This window comes from Parasteatoda tepidariorum, chromosome 5, assembly GCF_982258835.1.
Source record: "Parasteatoda tepidariorum strain Cologne lab strain chromosome 5, Ptep-v5.0, whole genome shotgun sequence".
Classification (NCBI taxonomy): domain Eukaryota; kingdom Metazoa; phylum Arthropoda; class Arachnida; order Araneae; family Theridiidae; genus Parasteatoda; species Parasteatoda tepidariorum.
The window spans coordinates 90,923,603-90,943,532 of NC_141759.1; the positions used below are offsets into that span (position 1 = coordinate 90,923,603).

At 29.8% G+C, this 19,930-nt stretch overlaps 1 protein-coding gene across 1 annotated transcript in view; it reads right to left on the reverse strand.

The window, feature by feature from the left end:
• Window positions 1-19,930, reverse strand: part of LOC107436429 (uncharacterized) — a 263,791-nt gene that overhangs the window by 116,178 nt on the left and 127,683 nt on the right. The window contains exons 82-90 of the mRNA XM_087164512.1: window positions 17,648-17,707; window positions 15,719-15,784; window positions 12,293-12,355; window positions 9,474-9,536; window positions 5,216-5,278; window positions 5,058-5,120; window positions 3,018-3,080; window positions 1,936-1,998; window positions 753-815 (exon numbers count right to left, since the gene is read on the reverse strand). Coding sequence (XP_087020638.1) covers window positions 753-815; window positions 1,936-1,998; window positions 3,018-3,080; window positions 5,058-5,120; window positions 5,216-5,278; window positions 9,474-9,536; window positions 12,293-12,355; window positions 15,719-15,784; window positions 17,648-17,707 — 567 coding nt within the window. The remainder of the gene's footprint in view (window positions 1-752; window positions 816-1,935; window positions 1,999-3,017; window positions 3,081-5,057; window positions 5,121-5,215; window positions 5,279-9,473; window positions 9,537-12,292; window positions 12,356-15,718; window positions 15,785-17,647; window positions 17,708-19,930) is intronic.

A 19,930-nucleotide genomic window follows, 5' to 3' on the forward strand; every position in this document is an offset into this window, starting at 1 on the left:
TGGGGAAGAAGCATTGATAGCATTTTAGATGTCATTTCAACTTGAGGGGTCTCATAACCTGTGTAGTCTAGATGAAAAGAACAAAAGATCCCACTGTTCGAATTATTCCAGGAGAGCAGTATCATTTTCTGTCTTTCTTTACAACAATAAGGCAAGGTGTCAGGAGAAAGGTTGATTCTTCAGTAATGAAATATCTTAACAATATTTTTAGTTATGGATAAGGTAAAAATTTGCATGTCTTAAAAATGGTGATAATAACGTTTTAGGGCCAAAATGACTGTCCCCGCCCGGTTCCGGGAGTGTCCGCTTTGTGGAGAATGTACATAATTGTTTATTCATAGAAGATAACAGGGGAATCAGAAATATGTCCGCATTTAGAGGCGCCAATTTACTAGGAGTGTCCATAACAGGAGGTTTCATTGTATATATATATAAAAGATTGATTTGCTTTGTTTTTCTCTTTTCTTTGTTTTCTCTTTTTTCCTTCGTATTTATTTATTGTACTATAGATATATATTAACTGTATATATATATATTACTTTTATATACATTTATATATATATTACACAATGTTTAAACATATTTGAGAACAGAAATTTTTTTTTTATCTAGATTCTTTTTGGAACACATTCAGTTAATCTGCTTGATGCTCAGCAACATATAAAACCAATTAATCAATATATTAAAAAAGAAATATAAATGCCACAAGTAAAAATTCAATCAGAGTTACACAAAGGGTAAATATATCTTACTAGAAGCCTTAAATTGTACTGTTTCAGTTGGCTCCATAGTGATAAACTCGGTAACAGTTGTGACTAAAATTTAAAGATAAATGTTAGAATATAATTTCCATTCCATTCATATTATTGTTTACTAAAATAGTGCATTCATTCAATTTTTAAAAACTTTATATAAATTTTTAAATATGCTAGAATTACACAAATACCATTAGAAATGTAACACAGAAATCATTACAAACAGCAAAATGCTGTGGTAATATGTCTATGTCTATGTACAAAGCGCATATGGTATATGTCTATGTACAAAGCGCAAAAAAAAGAATAACCTTCATAAACGAATTTTATAATTGTGTGTAAATACTTTGAATTCGCTTAAAAAGTTCTCAAGAGATAGCGAAATACGCAAAAAGTAAAAGTAACATTAAGGGGGCCAAATTTTGGAGTGCTCTCCTATCCAAACTATTGGGACCATATTTCCTAGATTGTGCCTGAATCCGTTGTATAAATGGTATGTTCCATCAGAGAAAGTACATTTTTGTGTCTAATTTCGTAAGTTAAACATCGTCTGCATTTACTATTTTAGCATATCTGCGGTCACCCCCTCAAACCATTAAGAACGTGAAGATCCAATCATTAGATCAAAAGTTATTCAGGGTGGTCCTTTTTTTGTTGGTGCACGGTACATTTATTTTTAATTATTATGGTGATTGTTTTGACAAAAAAAAAGTATTTTTGTGATATTGCTGTAACTCTGAGTTATACACTAATCTAGAGAAAATTTTTGGTTTTATTATACAAAAAATATTGAAATTTTTTTTATCTGAAGTTAAATTTTAAAAATTAAACATTGAATACATCTAAATGGACTTTATTTTCACTACCAGACGACATATTTATCAACTATATACGCACATTGATGTAAATCAAACACTATAAAGACTGAATTTTGCATTTGAGATATGACAAGATATGCTCTCAACAATTACTTTATGTTTTATACCAAACTATTATAACAACAGCAAACAAAAGAAAAAAAATTAACATTACATTGATTAAAAATCAGGAAAATAATGAAATATATTTACATTCCTAATATACGCATACAAAAAAGCTGTCATGAAATTAAATGTCTAAAATTAATTTAAACCAACGTCTCTAGTTTAATAAAATACAAATTTTTTAAAAGGAAACTTACTTAAAGGTGCAATGATAACAGTCGTTGTTTCAGGTATAGGAAGATATCCAGATTCAGTTACAGCTATAACACACACAGACATGTTACACAACTGATAAAAAAATACAATAAAAATAAGAAAAATGTAAATGTTTTAATGCTTTTGCTACTTGCAAAAAATATAAGAATTAAATATTATTAAAGCAAAAAGCTACAAAAATGTCATAGCTAAATTTAATAACAAAAATTATAAACTTTCTTGGATTTCTATAAGGCTTGTTTGTATTGTTTCTGTTTAGTCAAAATAAATAAAAGTTTACAAGATAAATTGAAGGAGCAAATAAATATTTTCACCAAAAATCCACCACTATTTTTTTATTTTTATTATTTCGTTTGCTTTCCCGGCCAACAAACAGGAAGCAGAGACGTCTGAATTACGAAAATACGAGCAATCTGGCAAGTGGGTAAAAATACGGAAAATCTTATTTTTAGCGCGTAAAAACAGAGAAAATAGCTAAAATAAGTAAAAATGCGGAATGGTTAGCAAGCACGACGTAGTTTGATTTTTCTGATAATCTTTGAAAATCGAAATAAATATAATTATTTTATTTCAACGACTGCATTTTCAGAAAAGGCAGAATATTTATGGAAAAAAAACTGAACTTTTAAAGAATCTGAGTTTTTGATAAAATGGCTGAATTTCGAAAGACAAAATTAAAAAAATCTCATCCCTGCTATTGAGTCAAGATTCGGGAATATTGGTCCAATGAGAGCAAGAGTTATTTTACTGCTAGGGTTTCTACTCTTCTGCTTAGATGTACAGAAAAGTATTATAACTTTTCCTCCTTCAACAATATTTTTCACATTAACTTACTTCTTACTTCTATGACTATCCACACACTATTGGTAAAAGCAAGCCCAGTGTTGTCATAGGTTAAGAGTTCTGCTATGTGCCACCTGTAGCCCATTTCAATTACCAATAGTTAGAAGCATTGTTTTTAAATATGGTTTGTAAATAAAGTTAAACTTCGGTTTTATTTTAGTTGCAATGTACAACATATTATTATATAAAGTAATTTAAGAAATAAAAACAAACATATTACTTGGAGGACTGATACCAAAAGTAGCAAATTTTGTAGTAAACACTATGTCAGTCCATTTTCTAGCTATAATAAAAAAATATAAACATATTATTAAATTTTCTTATGTAAATAGAAATATAAGGCATTTTATTAATGAATACAAAGTATTGCTATTAATAATTTGGGCACTGAGTGTAGGCACGAACTCTCTGCTTGTCCTTTTAAAAAATTTTATTTTTTTACTCTCAAATTTTTTCAAATATTTTAATAGGGACGTGGTGGCTCCGGGGATATAGAGCTCGTTTCCCAATAAGGTGCAGGTTCGAATCCCAGCGATGGCTAATTGATATGAACACAAAGCTCGCACCAACCACAGTGCTGACATAAAATATCCTTAGTGGTAGATGAATTATGGGTTACTGCATCCCTTGCCGTAAGGCTAACTGTGGGAGGTATTCCTTCCAATGGGTCAGTTCTATCAAAAGTCCTCAACAAAGGCAAATTTCAGCCAATACTTAATTCAGAAGTTCCCTTGTCTTCTGGAATGGTTTCAAAATTACAAGGCTACAGAGTTGAACTTTGGTAGAAGTGAACTCAAAATTGGGTCAGTTGCTCAATGACGGTTATTAATTTTTAAAAAAATAAAACACTAATAGGTCAAACATTAAAATTTACTATTAGGAAGCAGTGGGAGGTTTTCCTCTCCATGCAACACAAAAGCGGGTTAGTTCCATCAAAAAAGTCCTTCACAATGGGAAATTTCCCCCAATATTTGATCCACGAGCTCCATTGTCTTCTAGATTGGGTTCAAAAATTATAAGGCTACGGCGTTGAACATTAGTAGTCGTAAAGCCCCCTTACAGGGGCGGGACGGGGTCAAGCTTGTTACTAGTAGTCGTAAACCCAAAAATTGGGTCGACTGTTCAACGACGGTCATAAAATAATTTTATCATGTGACTTGTAAACTTAAAATCTAGGGCCCTTTTGAAGACAATACGTATGTCTGGACACCATAGCGCTATATTTGATTGCATCCTGCTGAAATAGATAAAGAGATTCAGGAAAATTTACAATGCATTTAATATTAATGTAAAACAATATTAGTCAAATTAATAATTAGTGTAAAACAGAGAGCAACACCTATTTTGTTGGAGTTTTAGTAGTATGATGTAAAGCACCAACTTCGTTTCATCATACAATTTGTTTTAAATTCAGTTTAAACTAGTACCACCATATTGTTTGTTACTTTCAATTAGGTAATGATACAACGAATGTTGTCAATGAGCATCTTGCTAAATGTGATGAACTTGGAGTGATTTAATTTTTTAAGCAATAAATAACTAGATTAAAAAAGAAATTTTATTGGTAAAGGTCTGATCAGACATCTTGAAAAAGTATTATAGAACTCTACGGCATGCCACACACTGAGAAGGTAAGTGGTAAAAAAGAGGCATATTCTTATTCATTTGTGTTAGGATGCGTAGAGGATACTCCATACTTTTGCACACGCTAATGCAAAAGTATGGAAATCTACCTCTCACATGTCTCTTACTTATCGCTTGCCTCCGCAGTGTATGGCCTGTGTCAGGGGGCAAAACTCCTTGTGTGGTTTTCAATATAATGAACAGTACAGTAGGGAACCGATTATCCGGAACGATCGGTACCATCGCTATTCCGGATATCTGATTTTTCCGGTTTTCTGAATCGCTACAAAAAGCCGTTTTTTTATTGTTAAACCCAACTAAAAAAAGAAATATTTGGAAATAATCTTGAAAAAACAAAGTAATACACTAATGATTATTTCCAAAATGATGGTAAGGTAAACATCTTTCAAAAAAGAAAGAAAAATCCTAAAATCTTATGAGGAAAAAAACATTTTTAAAAAAAAAAATGGCGGGAAAATTTATTGAATTTCGTTCCGGTTTTTTGGTTTTCCGGTTTACTGATTTCCGGATAACGGGTTCTGTACTGTATTTCGTTGACAAGAACAATCAGAAAGAAACAAGAATAGCTTTAGAGCTTGTTTATTTAAATCTGATAAGTGTATAAACACATACTTACTAAATTTTGTTTTATACTCCATGGTTGTTGAAGGAACTGGTAGGCTGGCAGTAGCTGTTAAAGCTAAAAAGAAATTAATTTTTTTTAAAAATTAGTTTTATTATATTGCTTATAAAATAATGCTCAAATATAAGAATTTCTAAGGAAAAATTTCTTACTGGAAGGTGTGATGATAAATTCTTGAGTAGTTGTTTTGTTGATTTTTTGATTAATGAACCTATCTAAAATTTAAAAAAAAATAATAAGCCAGTATTTATTTTATCAGATAAATTAAATGGACAATATTTCTAGCACAACATGTTATTATCAGTACATGAAAATCTTTACTTCTGATAAAGGTTTGAGACTTGTCAGCTTTAAAGACTTAAAAGTTAGTAGACTTTTAAGCTTGATACATATCTAGTAAAGCAACCAACATTGTTTCCCCATTTAAACGTCTTTGTATTTTCTAAGCGTACCAAAAATGACCAATGATTTGCAAAACAGTTTAATTAAATTGGAAAGTGATGTGATAAAAATGTGTTTGTTGTACTCTGCTTGAGAAACAATCAATTTATTCTTGCCAAGCGTCAAAATTAGTTACAAAATTTTGAGGAAGATGACTGAAAAAAAGTAACGATTATTTCAATAATTAAAATCTTTGTATTTGCAAAGAGATAAAAACGTGCAGTTTTCAGAACACTGCTTGAGGAACAATGAATTTATTCTCGCCAAGTGTCAAAATTAGTTACAAAACTTTTCAACAGATGATGCTGATGACTGAAGAGAAAAGACAATAAAACAAGTTTACTGTTGCATAGCACATTGCAGTAGAAAAGAATAGTTAGTTTGAAAATATTATTTAAAAGTTTTACTCAGTTTGCAGTGGCATCTGTTGATAGATTTGAAAATTAATTTTAGAATTTTATATAATAATTACCCCATGTTCTAAGCAGAATGCAGAAAACTTAACATTTTTATCTATTTTGTTTTTCTTTAATATTTTTTAAATCCTCAATTATTTTCATAACATTATTATCACCCTGTGTGTTTCAACTGAAAGCAATTTCAATAATTATAATTATAATAGAGCAATGAACACAAAAAGGAACCCTTTACCCTGAAGGGTGTGTGTGTGTGTGGGGGGGGGGGTTCATTTTATGATCCCATGCAATTTCTAAATTTTTATTCTTATTCAACTGTTCATTCCTTTTTTATTTGTAGCTCAGTTTTTCTTCCTTATTTAAAAAACAATTATACGTTTTTTCTGCCATTTTTTTCATAAACCTTTTATCAGTTACTGGGCTGATAGAAAGATCTTCTGCATTTTTCCATTTGTTCTACAAATCAATCTATTTCTTGTTGCGAATGAGTTTAGTACATTATTTTTTGTACCCTTTTTATGTAATTTTTACTTGCTTACTGTTTTCATTGAAGTTTTCCCGCAATAAGTACAAGAGCTGTTTTTCTATCTCATAAAAATCCACTAACTATGCACCTGATGAAGATACCCAACTCTGTATAAAAATCAAAGAATGAACCTTGCTATTTCAGTTGTTAGTGATCAATGCCAGCAAACCTGTGGATAATCAGCTTGAATCCCGAACTAGGAAACTCAGTTATTAAACAATTCTTGCATGGAATCAGGAAATTTAAAATGAAAACCTCCTTCAAAATGAAGTTTTGCTTTAGAAATCGAGAACTGGAAGTAGCATTTTGTGCAAAATCTTTTCTGGAAGGAACACGTAATTTCCATGCATATTTACTGTCTCTTAGAAAATGGAAAAAAAACAATTATTTTTTATTATTTCTGATTGCAGACCACAAGACAACTGTAGTTAAAAAAAACAGACAATAACATGAGAAATAGGAGGAAAGATGAACAATATAACAAAAACAAAATTACAGTGAGGCTATAGATCGTTCATTTTGTGACAGGCTCTCAAATATTTCTCCCACAAGTGTCCCAAGTTTAGTGTGGTGCAGTGCCTAATGTGGTCTATGTCCATAAACTGTTATCATTTAATTAATAATTATCAAAGAAGTTATATTTTATCACAAAAAGAATAGCAAAAAGCTGCAAATATACTCTATAACAAAAAAATTGATGCACCATGAAGGAATTGTACGATTGAAACAAAAATTGGTGGATAGGAAAACAATGTACAGGATAGTAAATGATTAAAATTTCAGAACAATTGAATAATTTATTGCAGAGTTACAGCAACAAGTTCAATAAGGTGTTGACCTCCTCTAGCTTGGATACAAGCTGCCACACGACCTGGCATAGACCGATAAAGCTCCCGGATGGTCTCTTGCGGTATTTCCTGCCAAATTCGATCCAATTGTCGAGCGAGGTCATCGCCTTCCCATCATATCCCAGACATGCTCGATGGGAGAGAGATCTGGTGATCTGGCAGGCCAAGGAAGAGTTTGACAAGCTTGTAGACAGTTCATAGCAACACGTGCCAAATGTAGTCTGGCATTGACCTGCTGAAAAACCAGCCCAGGGCACTGCAAAAGGAACGGTAGCAAAACAGGTCTCAGGATGTCATCGATGTACCGCTGTGCAGTAAGTGTATCTCTAATGACGATCAAAGGGGTACGGCTGTCAAAGGAAATTGCACCCAAGACCATAATGCCTTGTTGAGGGCCGGTGTGGCATGCCATAGTGAAGGCAGGATCCCCCCTCTGCCCTGTGTGCCTCCAAACACGTCTTCGATGATCGTCAGGACACAGTTAGAAGCGGGATTCGTCGCTAAAGACTATATGTCCCCAGTCTGCATCATTCCAGCCATATATGTTCAAAACATTCATACATACGAAATTTCAAAGCAATCGGATGATTGTTTCTTGGTGCGTCAATTTTTTTGTTATAGAGTGTATTTCAGTAATAGAAAGTCTTCAACTCAAATATTGACATATTTTCGACAAAAACTATTAAGTTTTTAAGCGGCAAATGAATTATTGAATTTGGGGTCAGTTCATGATCCCCAAGAGTCTTAATGTTTGTTCAGAGGCGAGAGTCCTACCAGTTAAAGTATCTGAATTTTCCTATTTTCTAAAATATGTTGATTCCTTTATTTCAGTAATTATAATCCTGTTTTTAATTTAACATAACACATAAATGCTTTAATCATTCAACCACTAAAGATACATTTAATATAAATAAATGTTGCAAGTTATTTTGCCAGTTTTGCAGAATAAACTACATATTTTAATTTGTTGCAAAAATTTAAACAGACTGAAGCTTTCAATAAAAATTTTGAGGGACAAAATAGAAATTTAAAAGAATAAAGCAATCATGCTTATTTATGATTTCAGTGTCTTACTATGCCTTTGATAGAATCGTTTCTTCCCTTTAGTATGTTCATGATATAAAAGGGCATTTTAATAGTTTTTTTATAAAATTTTGTAAACACCAAAAATGAGTTAATACAGTTATAATAAACCACAATACTATCAAACACAAAGCAAAACAAAAAATCTACTATAAAAAATTTATGTAAATCAATATACAGGGGTCAGTCTAGGTTTTTATGACAGGTACCTATTTTTTGAAAATTTAGACATAATTCGTGAAAATTAAAAATTATATTGAAAAACCAACACAAAAATATGGTAAAGTAAGAAGATATTTTCAAAAATTGTCACTACAAATAAAAAACATTTATGACTGGTAAATTTTTAAATTTCTTTCCCCATATATTTAAAAACAATTTTGCTATTTTAAAATTTTGGGCTTAAAATTGTATCGAAATTTAAAAATCCATAAAAATTATTGTCCATTGTTAAATTTCAACTTGAATTTAAAAATAAAAACATGCATTTAACAGTACTTGCACTTAAAGTTACCTTCATTATGAGAACATTTCCCACTGGGTCATATAGAAAAAAATTTCACAGCAAAAAAAAAAAAAAATGCTTCATAAAAAAATAAAGGTCTTTTAGAATAAATTTAGAACAATATTCGAATGTTTAGAATAATTTTTGAATTTCAACTTCCTGTAAAGTTAACAGAGGGAGTGCCTCGTCCTTTAATTTTAAAAATAAAACTGTGAAAATATGGTGTGAGCGACCAGTTAGGCTACCACACTGCACTATCTGACCAAGCACATGCTACCTATTCGTACATGCTTAATTAAGTTGGGATTTATCATTTCTTAAGGGGATACAAAAACAAAATTTTAAGAGTCGGGGCAGGAGATTCTTAGAACTTTCTTTTTTAAAAGTATTTTGTGAAACTACCGCTTTTCCTAAAGTTGAATTTGTGTACTGCTAAACGGTAGTAAATTTGCCCTGGACAGACCCCTGATATATGTTCGAAAACTATTTAAATTCATTTTTGCTCATGACTTAGTAAGTAATACAACAACAAACAAAACAAAATAATTAAATAACACACAAAATAAATAAGTATAAACTAAAATTTTATACTTTTCATTGGAATTGATTGATACTGAACAGTAGATGGCGTAAAGGTTAAGAATTTTGTAGTCACTGGAAAAAAAATTAAGTTTAATGCCAGAAATAAGTTACAAATAATTGTTTATACATAGCGATTGAGTTAAAATATATTTCACAAAATAATTTTAAAGATTTTAATATTTTCCAAAACTTTAAATCTAAACAGTTTTAAAAATTTATACATTCAAACCACATACTTAAATTAATGTTGTTTCTTAGCATTAAATTTAAAGGCTTAAATGTTTTAGTTTCAAAGATATAACAAGTTTTAATTTTAATCAATGATGGGTTTTTGAATAAACTATCTAGCAATCGCATATTAGACATCCTAATTTTAAAATATTTTTCCACTTAGAAAATCTTGTAGCAATCCGAGTAAATAGAAATATGATGGCACAATATTAGGTGAGTATAGAAGGTGAGGTAATACCTCCCACTCAAATTCATTACTTCTTTTCAGAGATGGTATTCTTGATAGACATAACTGAGAAAGATCAAAACTACCATAATTGTACAAAGAAAACCACCTTTGGCATTTATGAAAGTTTAAGGAATTCAACAATATCCAGCAAATTTAATGGACTGGCTATCTGGTATGAATGCATGAAGACCAATACTGTAAGTACGTTTTGCAAAGACCATGGGAAAAAGACGACGGGGTATAACACCGGTAATATGGATCAACTGTGTTGAGTATGACATTCTAAGGGTTAAGAGCTGGAAAGTAGTCCCCAAATATATATAAATGTATATATATAATGATACGGGAAAAGTTCTGGAGAGCCAGGGCCATCCCAGGGTTGTCAAGATACAGAAAAAGAAGGATGAATGCTTCAAATATTTTTGGTAGCAACTGCTTGGTAGTGATGATAATGAAACACCCTATATCAGGTCAATTCTTTTTAAATCAACTTAAGAAAGAAAGCTAAATTAAAAAACAAACAAAAACAATAATAATTAGCAAAAGGAACAGAAATAAATTTCAAATATTGTAAAAACAAGCTCAAATCAACACAGACTTCTTTATAATTGATATTTGTTACATGATTTAATAGATTCAGTGGTTTTTTTAATGTAAAAAATCAGCAAGAAGGAACAGAAATAAATTTTGAATATATTAAAATTAAGCTTAGATCATCAATTGTTATACAATTTAATAGAGTCAGTGTTTTTCTTTAATGTCAAAAATCAGCTAGTTAAATGTTTTTGACTGAAAAGCAGAATTTTATGTATTTTTAAGTTAGATATCAAATGTAAAGTATTATGAGACAGGAGGGAAGAATATGGCCCATTGTGCGATAGAATTTCAGGGAATATTCAGTAAGAACTAGGAAAAGTTCTGGTTTGATTTTAAAAAAAATTGATACAAAATTTTTCACTTTAAAAAAATTTTTGTCACTTTGCAAAATTTTATTCATGAATTGTCATTCCTTATGAAAATGTTTCCTTTGCTAAAAAAAAAAAATTTTTGAATTTTTTTTTTTTTTTTTTTACAGTATAGAAACTTTACATTCTAAGCATATTTCCAAAAAGTTATTGTAGCATAAAGAAAGGAAAGAAATAAAAAACGCTATTATTTCAAGGCAAATTTTATTTTATTTTAAAAACAATCAATGTTTTTAGGAAATGTATCCTGGGTGCCAGACGATTGTAAGTGAATTGAAAACAATAGGAAAGACATAGAGAGAAGTAAAATATCTAGCTACAAATAGAGTGAGATGAAAAACTGGTAGAAGCATTATGCTCCGATTCAGAGTGAAGTATAATTTCTTTATCTAATCTCTAGAGGAAATATTAGGTTCCGAATACTTTCTGTGCCTTTGTTATGGAGTATATTGAATTGTTCCACATTATATAGCTATATTTAAATATAGCTTCTTCGTTGTTTGCATTATTTTATCGGAAAAAAGAGACAGTTTAACAAAAACTAAATTACTAGGTACCAGCTATAATTCTTTAAGAACCATGGCAGAATGGTACACAGAATTTTTCATCGCCAATATACTTCTCATAGATTGTTGTAAATTGCTGTTCGTACTCACAAACACAATAGAGTAGATTACCAAGTTAAAAAAATCAGATACAAATTAGAAAGCTTTTTTTTTTTTATTTTTTTAAAATTTTTCATTCAAAGAATACAATTGTAAGTAATAAGGAGAAGTAAAATTAACTGGAGAAACTGGGGCCGCGATAGCCTTGTTGGCAGAATGCTGGAATCCAGCCGGCCGAAGTAGTAAATGGTGACTGGTGCACGATAAATCTGCCGGGCCCCAAAGTCCTCCATGTTCCATTAACAAATTATATCTCTGGGGGTACTGAATTGGAGATTGATTGTTCTCTGGTTCAGGTCAAAATTATGATCTGCGGATGAAGGAATATATCTATGAATGTGTCCACCATATAAACAGGTGTGATGTATGGATGTGACAGAAGTCGGATTCTTGGCAATAGATGGCGCCACTGGAAAACAAGAACAATTGCACCCTATCATCTAAAATGGCCAAAGACAACAAAAACAACAACAAATGGAGAAACTCTGTTTCATACAGAGTAGTCTACCATCTTAAATTTTTAAATTTGTTTGCTTTTGTAAGAAAAGAAATCAACATACTTTGCACAGTCTTTGTAAGAAAAGATAGAGAAAATATTTGTTTATAAACCAATAATACAAGAAGAAAAATTAAGGTGCAGTGAGAAATTTGAATAAATTTAAAAATTTGAATTATCTAAGTAGTTATAAAATAAGAAATAATAATTTCTCGAATGCAATGATAAAACTAACTACTTACCTTTTGGAGTATAAGTGTGAAAGTGAGTAGTTCCAGTTGGGAAGGTAAGAAAAAATACATCAGCTATGAAGAAAATTATAATTACATAAATGATTTCAAAATAACAGTAGATTTACAAAGCTTTTATTACTAATAGAAAACAATAATTTTGGAATTTTATTTTATTTCCCTGGATATAAGTTGACTTTTTGAATAAAACCACCCTCTATTTTTAAATTCAAAATATTAGATTTTATAAGAATTCATAGCATAAGTTGAATCTTGAATTCACACTAGTTAAAAACAAATTTCTAATCTAATTAAATATAAAATTATGCTCTTCAAAGATAAAAAGTAAATAAATAAAAAATTTTTAATAATAATTTGAACAAATAACTGTAAGATTTCTTAACCACACTTTTTTAAGGACTGAGTTTATACAGTACCGTCTTTACGCATGGGCACACCCGGGCAGTGCCCGAGGGGCCCCAGGTACTCAGGGGGGCCCCGAGAGTCTTACTTTTTATAAATTTTATTTTAAAAAATATAAGACTAAACAAAATTACCTTATATATATTTTTTAAAATAAATATATTATATTGTATAAACTGTGTATTTTGTTTTTCTTTCTACAAATAGTGATTGATTATCTTGCAAACAACAATAATTTGAATAGTTCATGACCAGGGAAACTTAAAAAGGCAACCGAAATCTATTTATTAATGTTCCAATGAAATTTTTATGTGAATTCAGCTTTTTTGGGTTTACTAAAAACAAATTTAAATCAAAACGTATTTAAATTTGTTCAAAATATTGTATATGTTAAAAATGCTTTATTTTATATATATTTGAAGTTCTTTAGTTCGATTTTAAGCAGTATGACGTGTTATACGGGCCCAAAACATTTCTTTGCCCGGGGGTCCTGCATACTATTAAGACGGCCCTGAGTTTATAAACAAAAATTATGCATACATTATATAGAATTTATACACATTCACATGATTTAAAAAACAAACATTACAATTTGCATTCAAACTATTTCAGACGCATTATTTGAAGGCTTTTTACAATTAGAAATGAATGTAAATAAATATATTTAAATTAAATCTTTCATTCTCTGTATATTTTTTGTAAAATAATTTTTATTCTCTGGCTAGTTTCTGACGAGGCATCGTAATAATTTATCAAAAAGAGAGTAAAAGGTGAAAAATAAGTTACAGTGAAATCCCTGGAGGGCAACCACTCTCCGTTCCACAGTAAAATGGTCGTTGATAGAGGTTGGTCGTTCTTAGAGGTTACCTCCATTGACTTCAATATTGTTATCGAAGGTACACGATTTTTCGCAAACGATTTCAATTTTAGTCAGTGTAATTTCCTTGATGAGTAAAATTAGGTGTCTATAAAAATGATCTCAGCTGATATAAATTATGTGTAAAAACAAATTTACTAATTATAAATGATAAAGTTATTTTAAATAAATAAACAATTGTTTCTTAAGTTTGCATTGAATTTTAGATCATAAAAATTAGTTAGCTTTAAAAGGTGAGAAGAAGTTCGTTTATTTGAGATGCTTGCTTTTTTCTAAAAAAAACATTTTTTTCTAATTTAACCTTCAACTCTAAAAGTAAATTGTTAGCATCGTCTTTAGTGCACTCTAACTGCAACATGAGGTTCGATCGTCAAAAAAAGTTCTCTAAATAATAGTCTCACACAAATATTTTGAATACATTTTACTCTACTTATTTGTTTTGTTTTGATGTTTTGCTTATTCAACCTTTTCCACATATGATGCAGATGTTTTCCCTATCGCTGGGAGAAGTTTTAATGGTCTCTCTTCGGCTCTTTTCTTCAGCCCAAAGTATTTGAAAAAAATTCCGTGCCTCATAAAAGTGGTCATAGTTAGAGATACGTCTTTTCTGGAGGTTTCACTGCATTTAAATTACAATTTATTTATTTTAATTATTTAATTTGTTTTATACTTCATTAAATAGAATTCAGCTTAGTAGCATTTCCACTTTATTAAATATGCTAGATTTCCCTACAAAATTTGCATTTTTTCTTTGCTGCTGTTACTTTGTTTGAATTAATTAAATAACTTTTTTCAAAAAAATCTTCGAATGTGACTGTCAAGCTTACATACATGTTTTTATTGAATGTTTCCTATTGCTATACGCTTGTATAATATTACATTGTTTTTCGATGTTAGTTTAAAATGGTTGCTCATCACTTTTTTATTGAATGTCCCCTAGTATACTTTTCTTATGCTTGTATTGAATATTTTATATTATATAGCTTAATGGTATATTTATTGAATGTTTTACACTGCAACATTTTATGATGTTTTTCATACCTACATGTAATGGCGCACTAAAGATAGAGGAGTTAGCACGAAGTGGCGGTGGTGCAAAGACGTTCTTTTGGTAGTAGTCTAATTATTATTTGGACAGTGCAATATCAGAGTGACCTTTTTTCAGATGATTCACCCATGGCAAAAACCCCAATCGCCATACACTAAAAACACCATTGGTAAAGTCTTTATTACATTATTCCCAAAATTGGCTAAGGGAAGCAAGACGTTTTCGATGTCGAAAAAATTATTTTTTCAACCTTATAGACAAGCCATTTTTTCTTAATATTAAATACATTTTAAAACTTCAAACTTTACAGTTATGACAGCTACATATTAATCTAATTCAATAACATTAAAAAGGAATAGGAGAATGTTTATAAATTTAATTTTTATAAGAATTTGAAAATTTAATGTAAATATAATTTTTTTTTTTTTACCAGACATAACTTTCGGTACGCTTGTACAAAAAACAAATCATTGTAAAGTTATGAAAATTTCTATGCTTGTACATATATCTTATTTACATTTAATCAACTATATAAAGTTTATTTTTTTCATTATAATTTTGTTATACAGGGGAAGGTTTTCAAAATTTGAACGAAATTTTGCATTTTTTTTCTGAAATACTACATTTATTTTGCTTACATATAATATATTCTGTACGTATTATGATATAAACTATTTCACCTGATTTTTCAAACATATTTACATGAGTGTGTGCCAATTTTTTGCTGATATTTCATGTAGAAAATTTTTTAAGCGTACCGAAAGCTATGTCTAATAAAAAAAAATTATATATACATTAAATTTTCAAATATTTATAAAAATTAAATTTATAAACATTTTAAATTCCTTTTTATTGTTGATGAATGATATTAATATTTAGTTTTCATAAATGTAAAGTTTAAAGTTTTAAAATGTATTTAATATTAAGAAAAAATGGCTAGTCGATATGGTTGAAAAAATCATTTTTTCCACATCGAAAACGTCTTGCTTCCCTAGTGGAGCAATTTACATAGAATTCTCAAAAGGCTCAAAGCTAAATAGCTTAACAAAAAAATAAATAAATAAATAAATAAAACTAAAGTAAAACTTACTTGGTAAATGAATATGATCTATTACAGTTGTGGAAGGTGTTTTAGTTTCTCTTACTGTTCTTGTGGCTACCAGGGAAAAAATTACAAGTTATTTCACTAGTAAGAAGCATTTAAATACTATTTGATTCACTGCACAACATTATTAATCCCTTGTTTAGATCTGGTACAAATTGATGAACCAGAATAGCAAGTGTTATCACATTAAAAGCGCCATAAGATAAGTAGAAACCTAACCCATCCCAGAAGGGTATACCGAGATTAAAAGTAAATATTAAATATTTAAACTAAAAACACAGTAAAATTTTGTCAAATAACAGCGGTGGTGATCCGTTAAAAGTTAATTAGCTGAAAATTATGAAAAACATGATTTGGGAATGGAAACTAAAAACGCTGATGTACATGTCAAGAATTAAATGATAATACTAAAGAAATTAAAGATGAAAATAAAACCACTAAACTAAAAGTCCTAAGTGTAAATGGCTAAAAGTAAAAGTTTGAATAAAAGTCGATGAAGTTTAAAATCACATGTAGATAAAAGTTCAAAATGTAGAAGAGGCAAAGAGTTTATCAGTATAAAATCAAGATGACATGTTCTACTGCTGGTTTATGACTGAGGTCAGTCAATCTGGGGCTGAAATGTCCTCGAGGGTTTGTTTTATTATTTGAATCACAATTTTCCTGCAGGCCAATATAGCAAAGAATTGGTGCTCGTCTTGATAGACATTCTTGAAGGTTCCACGAAGTTCCCGGAATCTTCGACGGAGCTTAATAAGATGTTGACTGTCCTGTCTCACTCTACAGTAAGTAAACCAAGTTGATTTTCTAAAATATTTTTGTTGATGTGTCCCAAACACTATGTGGCAAGTAAGTAGCTGGTTTAAGTAAAAATTGGCCAGCAGGTGCTTTATACCTAAAAGCAGCATAAACAAAAGGCTAAGCACACAAGTACAGCCTGAAAACTTAACTTCAAATCCGGATTAAATGTAAAATTTTAGAAACATTAATATAGTAGAGTGCGGTTTATCCGATGAATCAGGACCAAAGCTGATCCGGATAACAAAAAATCCGGAGAATCGGACAACTTTAAAAAAAAGCTACGAGAATGTTTTTAAGTAACTTCCTTTCACATTTTTATAGGCTTAGAACTGGCAATTGTAGCAGTGCCTATTATAAATGGTATGTTTAAAAATTTTATTTTCTAAATAATTGATACAAAATTACACATAGAAATTATTACATATCATATACTAAACAGTATCTACTAAAAAATTTATTACAATTAGGCAAAAATTCCTTTGATAGTCTTCTGTTTCATGAACAACACTCTTTTTTTCGGCAGCCATATGCCTTAAAATTTTTAAATATAGCAACTGAATGGCATCGGCTGAAACTTGCTGTTGAAGCCATTGCATCGCAAGTGAATGTTTCTGTATTCATTGGCTCTCTAAGATTCTTCTGTTTCACCCATACCAGTTCAATGGTTTTATCTGCTTTGTCGTCTCCACATTATTGCTCATTATCAGTTTCCGGAATGGCCAATATTATTTCTTAATCTCTAAAAATTAACTGGTTGGAATGAACACGAGGTTTTTCCAGGGTCATCAAGAGACAAAAGATCTTTTTTGACCCATTTCGAACATCCTAAAAACAAGGGAGCAATTTAGCTAAAAAATATTTTTCAGAGAAGGACATGTTCCTTGAACAATCCGGTAAATCGGCGTTTGGATAATGAGTACTCTACAGTATTAAATTCAATAGCTTACCTGCTCACAATTTAGAGTAAAATTAAAAAAAAATAAATAAATAAAAATTTATTTTAAGTAGAGAAAAAAAATTCAGTCTTGTCATGCTAAATGCACTGTTTTAAAACATTAATAAACACCCTAAGAATTTTATATAATTTTTCAAAACATAAATTTAATGACTTACTTGGAGCTCTAGTGAACTTTAAAGTTGCAGGAACTTTTATACTTTCCGCTTTCACAATTGCTATGGTAAAAATACATGAGTAAATAAGTAGAAGTTTTTAAAAATGAAATCTAAAAAATAACAGCCAAATTTTTAAACAAAAAATAAGCACCTTTCAAGCAATCAAAAATATTTTTAAGCACTTTAAAAAATATCATAATCAGACAAGGTTGACAAGTTTTTGACTATTGATGGTTTTATTTGCTTGCCAGTGAGAAAGACGATGGCGCATCACCAACCATGAAATTACCAAGAGAAATTATATTTTCTATTGCTATTAGAGAAAAAAAATTTAAAATGTTTAGTGGGTCCCCGTAGTCAGCAAAAATTCGAGATTTTTCTGTTCTATTCCAGAGGGCGAAAAATGAAGTCTGAAACTGAGAATCTCTTGTAAAATAAAGCAGAGTTGCGCAGGAGAGTGCAAGAATCTTTCCCACTGAATCCAGCTCAGTATATGCAAATGTAGACTTAAGTATTTCATCAAACATGTAAAACAAATGTTGTTTTCATAGACTATGTACTGACAGTACGCCGAAATAGATTGGGGTTGAATTAATCGTTAAAACGTTGAATAGGGCAATGTCTTTTTGCATAATTTATGGCGAAAATCAACACGGTAAAGAAAAAATAAATCATTCTGGAAAAGGGAAAATTAAGCACTTTTAAAAACTGAAAATAAGCACCTTCAAGCACGTTTTAAAAGCACTACACACCCTGAATAAAATCTAAATTAAAAGTCTTTTTAAATTATGGATAAAGGAACGTAAGCAACATGTTAAAAGGTATTTTTTTAGCGTGAATTAAAAAGAAAATTACACAGAGCAAATTATGAAGAGTAAAACTACAGTTATTCTTTAAAGTAGTATAAGTTAATGAATGTTTAAAAGTCAATACACATAATAATTTTTAAATACAAAAACATAGAAATTGTGAGACTGGCTATAGAGGCAAGCTTGTCTACCTCAAATTAGTCCCTTATTATACAACTTTCATTTTTTGAATCTCAATTTATTTAAAAAAAAAGTTCAAGATGATGCTTCTTTCAAACAAATCGATAAATTTATACTAATGATTAGTAAAATTTAAAGGATCTACAATTTAAGACATAGGTCATAAAAAGAGTAACTTGGGACTTTAATACTATAAATTCCAACAATGATTTAATTTTGATGTTTATTAAGATTTCAAACCAAGGCTACAACTCGTGCAAAACTTTTCCTTCCCTAAGATAAGAATCCGGCTTATAAGATATGCACAGTCTGCAAAAGAAAAAAATTGATCGCCCAAAATAACTTTTGAACTAATGATCATTGAATTCATGCATGCAATTTTTATAATGCATGCATGTTTAATGCATGTATGTTTAATGCATGCATGTTTAATGGTATAACCTTAAATATGCTAATTAATTACAGTAAACCCATATTTTAAGTTAAAAAAATCAGACACAAAAATGAGCTTTCTCTGAATAAACATATCTTTTTTCAAAGATTTCGGATTGTTGACCCTTAAAAAATGGGGAGTAGTCACAAACTGGAAAATATTATTCTAATAGCATGGTCAGAAAAGTGATTAAAAGTTTTTTGCTTATCTTGCCATATCTTGAGAAATTTCTGAATCAATAAAAAAATGTTGCGTTGTTATCATAAATTTTTTTTATCCAAATACAATTCAATGAAAAAAATAATTTTTAATACTTATTATTTTTTATTATTTATTACAGTCAAACGGAAAAAAAATTGAACCGTAAAGTATATAAATTTTTACATCATTTTTAAGAGTGTAATTTTATATGGCAAAATAAGAAAAAAATTGAATGAATTGGTCACAGAAATCAAATTTCAAATGTTTAATGCTTTTTTTAAAATTTAATAATTCATAGACTATTTGATGCACAGATTTTGTAATTTGCCTTGCCATATAAAATTAAATTTCCAAATATATGTAGAAACTTATAAGACTATTATTAAATAAATAATAGTAAATAATAATTTTTTTTATTTATTAAAAATGAACTTTTACATGCTTTGGGGAATCAAATTTTATAATTGGATGCAAAAATGTTTGCATCTCACTTTAGAAGTTCTCTAGCTATAGCAAAATATGCAAAGAGTAAAATTAACAATATGGGATCCAAACTTTCGACCACCCTCAGGAGACCAAATAGGATCATATCTTTCAGGTGGCTGCTACCCCTCTTCCTATTTACTTAGGGTCATGAATATGAAACCGGAGCAAAAAAAG